We start from the raw sequence: 6,365 nt of genomic DNA, 5'->3' as shown, positions 1-6,365 counted from the left end.
GGGTTCTGGGGCCTGGAGGGAAGACCTTAAATGTCTGGCACATGAAGTCTGAATTTTGTTGTGTGCGTCTCTGTCGTTAAGTGCAGGCACTGTTTACAACATAATCTTCAGTGTTGTCTCAAGCTTCCAAGAGCCATCCAAAATGCTATCTAATGACATTCCTAGGACTTTAGACAATAATATTATTAATAGCATCCAGTTACATCCAGGTTCTAAGGATGTAACTAAGTGCTATTTCAAAGAAACTGAAGTTCATCAGATCATTTCCCATTCCACTGTGGTCTCCACATGTTAATATATTGCTCATGTCACCAGACTTACATCTTTTATACTGTTGAATATTAATAATCTCTGCTTCCCTGATTTTTTGAGGTGACCTTTCTCTCCTATTCTTTTAATAAAGGAGACCGCTCCCTCTGGTCCTCTGGGGGGCAACTATTTGATTGAAGGGTTTGTAAATGTTTGTACATTTTGCAATTGCTGAACACGTCTTTTTCTCCCTGATACGTTTTCTGTTCTTCTCCAAAACGTGTACAGTAATTGAACATTGTGTTCACCTCTTTGCCATCGCCAAGGGCATTTGTAGGTTTCCTGCCCTCCTGACCACATTTGAGTGTGTTTAGGAAATTCTGTTTGGAGCCCGAGGCTGGGAAAGGGGATAGAGGGGCTGCAGGGCAGGGAGGGCCAGCATTCTGACCCACTGCCTTCCCTGCCAGGTGGGCACGTGGAGGGAACGCTGCCGTGATTGGTCCCTCGTAACCAGGTGACCACAGGCTGTGTTCTGGTTGGCTGGGGCCGGCCAGGAGCCCTGCCTTCAGTTGAGAAGCAGCTGTGGCAGGCGGTGGAGCTTCGGCTGCGCTCTCTTCTTGCAGTGGTTGTGATTCTCAGCACTTGCCTGATCAGCACACCTTTTAAATACGTGAGACTGCTGGCTGTCCTCACAGACTAGTCAACTCTGTGGAGGCGGCAGCAGCTGACAGCTGGGCGGGGGCGGCGGGGGCCCCTGGGTTTGCCCTTTTGGGGGTGGGGCGGGGGGTGGTTAGGGGGACTGTTGAGTGAAGGCAGTGACAGCGGCGCGGGTAGAGGTTCCTCATGGGGAACAAACTCAGCTGCTGCCTGAAGCCCAATGCCAGCCCCAAGGTGGGCCGGAGCTTGGAGTGGGTGAATCCACACCCTGAGTCTGATGCCTGTGAGGTGACTCAAGCTGCCAGGGCACATGAGGACTTGGGTTTCCAGTTCTGCACATGCCACCCTGTGCTGCGCCTCAGTGACCTGCAAAGGCCCAAAGGTAAGGAGTGGCAGGGGTTCGCTGATCTCAGTCACACCTCTGGGCGCTGCTGACCCCAGGACCCCCTAGATGGGCACCACCTCAGACTCCTCCTTGCCTTCTTTCTGGCATCCTGATCCTTTATTTTTCCCTGTCATGTCTGGCCAGTTTCTTTCCCTGTTCAGTACCCAAATACCCAATTCTTTCTTCCATCCCCACTCACCCTGAGACACTCCAGTTGGCCCTTCCTGTTCGTGGCTCTGTTTAGTGTCTCCTGGGAATCCAGGAAGAATTTGGGGTATATTCTCTCCTTTTTCTCAGTGAAAACTTTAACATCCCGACTTCCAAGGTTCCCTCCCATCTCCCTGTCCTTACCTAGCCTTTTGGTTCTTAGTGAAGGAATCAGGTAGGGCCCAGTGATACCCTTGTTTCTATCTGTTAAGACAGTTGATACTCTGAACAGTTCCGCTGCAAAGATTTTAAGGGTTGTTATGTAAACTCAAAATCAATAACCGACATAGAACCTATATAGTGTTACTACATTGGCTGTTTTCAGTTGCCTGGATAGAAGCTATTTATTCCTTCCAACTTATAATTTGAACACAGAAGGAAATGGTGGGAGAGGGAACTCAAAATTTCTCGAATCATGTGAAGTGTTACTGCCAGTCCTATAGAGAATAGTTGCTTGTTTGTTTTTTTACTTATAGGAGAACCCAGGGAGTTCTGGTTACTTTGATATGTCCAGGCTGACGCAAAATTTCCTCAGTCTTACTTCAGTGACCTAACAGACTTCCCTGTCACATTGCTTGTTCTAAAGGAGCGTGGGTGGTTCACAAGGTGTTGGTCAAAAGTTTCTAAAGAGAACACACATATGTAGACTTTAGTTTGTAACATAAGTCTAGGCAGTTAAGATGTAAAATTGTGCACAAGAATGTTTGTCTTCATCGTCTCCCCTACTGCCAGTAGGTTTCTGTTTAACTGTAAGAATGTTGAGGTCAAAGTTCTGAAGACCAAATTCCTGAAGAGGGGTTTGGGGAGTGGAGAAGTGGGAGGAGAGAGGGAGGAGAGAGGAAATATGGTACTTGGTTTCAAATAATTCTGGGTAACAATATAGCTAATGAAGACTGTGATTTGTGAAGTAGGAAACATACATTTACAAAGATGTTAAAGCCTCTTTGACCCCTTTTTTTTTTTTTTCATTTAAATGGCAGAGATTATTTCATAGAGAAAACACATCATAGCTCTTATTCTATTTAAACTCTAGTTGAGCTTTTCACTCCTTTAAAAGTTAGAATAATTAAGCCTAGGGGTTCACCTGGATCTTGGCTATGTCTTTATAACTGAAAAGTACTCCCTGTTCAGTATATTAAAATAGTATGAGAAAACGAGCAAATTACGTGAATTAATGAATTGTACCTTAAACACAAAACAAGTGAGAACCTCTGAAAATTTCTGTTCACTCTGTTTGGTGCTGTAAGGCAAGCCTCTGAGTGATTTTATAAACCAGGTAGTAGATGGGTGGTGTTGGATGAGAGACCAAAATAGGACCTTTATACACTTCTTTTAAGATTTACAGCTCACTCCCCTGTATAGCCCATTTGGTCCTTCTAACTGCAAACAAGTCCCGTGTATATTCTTCTATTGCTGATGAAGAAACTGAGACTTAGAGATGTGAACGGATGTGTGACCAGCCGCTGAACAGGAGAGGCTGACATGCAGGGGATAGATGCGCCCAATTCAATTTGGTGATGCATCCAGCGCTCCTTAGAATGCAGCCTGTATGTTATAAACTCTCCACAAAGCGAGCCTATTTAACTTGCTCCAGTCTTGATTATTTCCATTTGAAATTATTGTATACAACTCAGAAGCAACAATTACCACTCCATCTATGTCTAAAACAGCAACAACAACAAACTGATGAACAACATAGATCCACAGACATAGAAATATGAAACAGCTGATGAATCTCAGAGGGAAGGCTGGAGTGGGTGGGTGGGTGGGTGGGACTAGATCAGCCGTGGGCAAACTATGGCCTGCGGGCCAGATTCGGCCCGTTTGAAATGAATAAAACTAAAAAAAAAAAAAAAAAAGACCGTACCCTTTTATTTGAATTTATATTAGTTCACACAAACACTCCATCCATGCTTTTGTTCCGGCCCTCCGGTCCAGTTTAAGAACCCATTGTGGCCCTCGAGTCAAAAAGTTTGCCCACCCCTGGACTAGATCAAGCAAAGAACTTGCGTGCATATATGCATAACCCATGGACACAGACAGTAGGGTGGTGAAGGCCTGGGGGTGGGCTAGACAGGGACAATTGTGGAAAATAGGGGACATCTGTAATACTTTGAACAATAAAGATTGAAAAAAATCACTTTGATGAAAGTATAAAAAGTCACTGTCGTGAAAGTTTCCCCGGAGATTAAAGCATTGAACTTTTATATTATCCTTTTAAACATGCCACAATGAATAGCCCCAAGTAAGCCACAGCTAACTAAATAAGTTCATTTTGTGAATGGCGTTAGAATTAGCCAAACGGTGAAGAACATTTGCCAAATACAGCTCATGTGATTTGGGCATATTTGATATATTAGCAGGTATCTGACACTAATTGGCCACAGTTTAATTTGTTTCTTAACACTGTTTCTGAAATGTGCTTGTAATATCAGGGTGAAAGAGAGTGACTGTATTTCTAATTGATAGGTAGAAGTGGGGAAACACATAAATAATCCATAGATTATTTAGGTGCACGTTAAAAAAAAAGTCTAAGACATAGCCTGGTTTTACTGCACATGTATAGCAAGATTCTGCAATTTTGAATTTTCTCAGTAGAATTTTTATATTGTTGCTTTTACTAAAATTGGCTGATTACCATTACTTAAAAGTCGTCCCAACAGTAAGTGATATAAATTGATGTGTAGCTAATTTTTAAATTATGAATTTTTCTACTCAACAAAATTGTATGCTTTTTTCTCTTCTTCCTTCAGGTTTAATCCCTTCTGACCATCCTGGGGCTGGCACAATTTTCCTGAAGAAATGTCAAATGACTGGTAAGTCAAGATAGGATTTAGGTCACAGGTTTTTGTTTGAACAAATAAAAAACATTTCAGTTGTTTACATATGAGGATTGAATTTGTGATCTTACGTAGTGCTCAAGCAAAGGATCCTGTCTCACATTAGAATTGGAAGCTATTCAAACTCTCTCGCCCTATGCAATGCTGTCAGGGTACATCAGAGGAACAGAGCCCTATGGGGTTCCCCAGAAGCCTAGCAGGAGCATGTGCAACTATGTCAATTTCCTGTGTCCTGTTTGACTTTACTGTAGGACTTTACTGCTTCTGCTTGCCTGCGTATTTCCTTAATGTTATGTTCAGTCGCGTTTACTTGCTTAAAAAGGCACACGGATTGAGTCTTTCCGTTGATTGTGACAGTTGAAGTACAGGCGGGGAAGGGTCCATTTTATTTGAATCCATGCAGCTCAATAAAGAGTGGGGGTTCTAACATGCGTTTTCATGGCATGTGTGCATGACTGTCTGGAGCTGATCATTTTGCTTAGGAATGCTGCATTTCTCAGTTTCTTCCAGAACCAGGGGCTGCTCACCTGTAGAGAGAGGGTGAGAGAGTAAAGGAAGTGCTATCCCATGCCCCTCTCCTCAGTCCTAAGGAATGTGTGCCTATGATGCCCCTCCCACGTTAAAGGAGGCAGAGTGGGAAACAGAGTTCAGCCCAAGACCCTCTTTGGAGCTTTCATTTTTCTTCAGATCTTTATTAGAGCAAAATGATTTTGTGTGTTGTACACTTGTTTACTTAGGTTAGCCGCATCATTTTAAAGTTTAAATTGGATAGGTTACTTTGCAGTTGAGTAGAGACGCATTTAATTTCTTAGTAAGATATTCTAGGTGGTTACCTAAGTGGTTCAGGATGCTTGCAGGTGCCTGGCCAGAAACTGGTTCTTAGAGCCCTCAACTGTTAGATCCTGGTGGTTCAAGTACAGAGGGTGTCCACGTAGAATTGGAAACTACGACCGAGTAGTGGCTCAGAGGCACAACAGATAAGCTTTTTTATTAGCTAAGTTTCTCCCCTGGCTTTGCCCTTTGCCCTTTCCTTCTGGACATGAGAGACTTTTATTTGTACCTAAAACAGAATATCCATTAGGTCAAAAGTGTAAAACTTAGTTTTAAGATACTGCTAATAGGACCCATCTTGCCAGGTGCTTTAAATTTTATATTTTGTTGGAAGTTATAAAAGAAATGGAATAAAATTTGGTCTTATCTATATATATAGAAAAAGCCAGCGACTAGAACACTGTAATGGGTGGGGTCCGGCCAGTCATTTTGATGCCCACTGTGGTCAGCAAAGTAACCGTATTGTGGGGGGGCTGGCTGGGCCAACCTCCTGCAGCCCCTCCCCCAGGCCGGCCCCACCCCTGCTGGGCCCCCACCACTTAGATTGGCCCACAGCCCCTCCCCCAGGCTGGCCCTGCCCCTGATTGCTCCCCGCCCCAATAGGGGGCAGGGCTGGCCAGCCAACCTCCTGCAGCTCATACCCCCAGCCGGCCCACTCCTGATCACCCCCCACCACCCTGATCATCCGGTGGCCCCTCCCCACAGCCAGCTCTGCCCCTGATCGCCGACCCCCCACACACCCAGCCCCTCCCCACAGCTGGCCCCGCCCTCAATCAGCCTCCCCCACCCCTATTGGGGGCAGGGCCTGCTGGCCAATCACCCATGGCCCCTCCCCACAGCCAGCCAGGCCCTGATCAGGCCCTGGTCAGGGCAGGCTGGCCAGCCAACCTTCTGCCATTTCCTCCTCTCAACAGGCCCACCCACATCTATCCTGATTGGGGCCTGGCCAGCCAGACTCCACCTGTGCACGAATTTGTTCCCTGGGCCTCTAGTTTTGTATATTAGTAACCTTTCAGGTAATCAGTAACTTCTGTTTTCCTATGGCATTTGTATTAGTATTGATCAGTTAATTCTTTTTATTCTTAGTGGGAGGAAAGAGGAAGAACAACTATTCCCACCATGTAAGTAAATACTTGAAAAGTTATGTAAGAAATTAATCATTTGAATTAAAAATTGTCTGCCATAATTGTAAAAAA

The 6,365-nt window shown here is 44.7% G+C and overlaps 1 protein-coding gene across 1 annotated transcript in view; it reads left to right on the top strand.

Annotated features, from left to right (window-relative positions):
* The first annotated feature begins 1,092 nt into the window (after positions 1 to 1,092).
* LOC132234758 (cyclin-Y-like protein 1) overlaps positions 1,093 to 6,365 on the top strand; it is a 57,798-nt gene continuing 52,525 nt past the window's right edge. Inside the window, exon 1 of the mRNA XM_059696104.1 lies at positions 1,093 to 1,288. Within this exon, the coding sequence (XP_059552087.1) occupies positions 1,093 to 1,288 (196 nt within the window). The remainder of the gene's footprint in view (positions 1,289 to 6,365) is intronic.

The sequence above is a fragment of the Myotis daubentonii genome, chromosome 1 (genome assembly GCF_963259705.1).
Source record: "Myotis daubentonii chromosome 1, mMyoDau2.1, whole genome shotgun sequence".
Taxonomy (NCBI): Eukaryota; Metazoa; Chordata; class Mammalia; order Chiroptera; family Vespertilionidae; genus Myotis; species Myotis daubentonii.
This window is presented reverse-complemented; position numbering and strand designations above follow the sequence as displayed.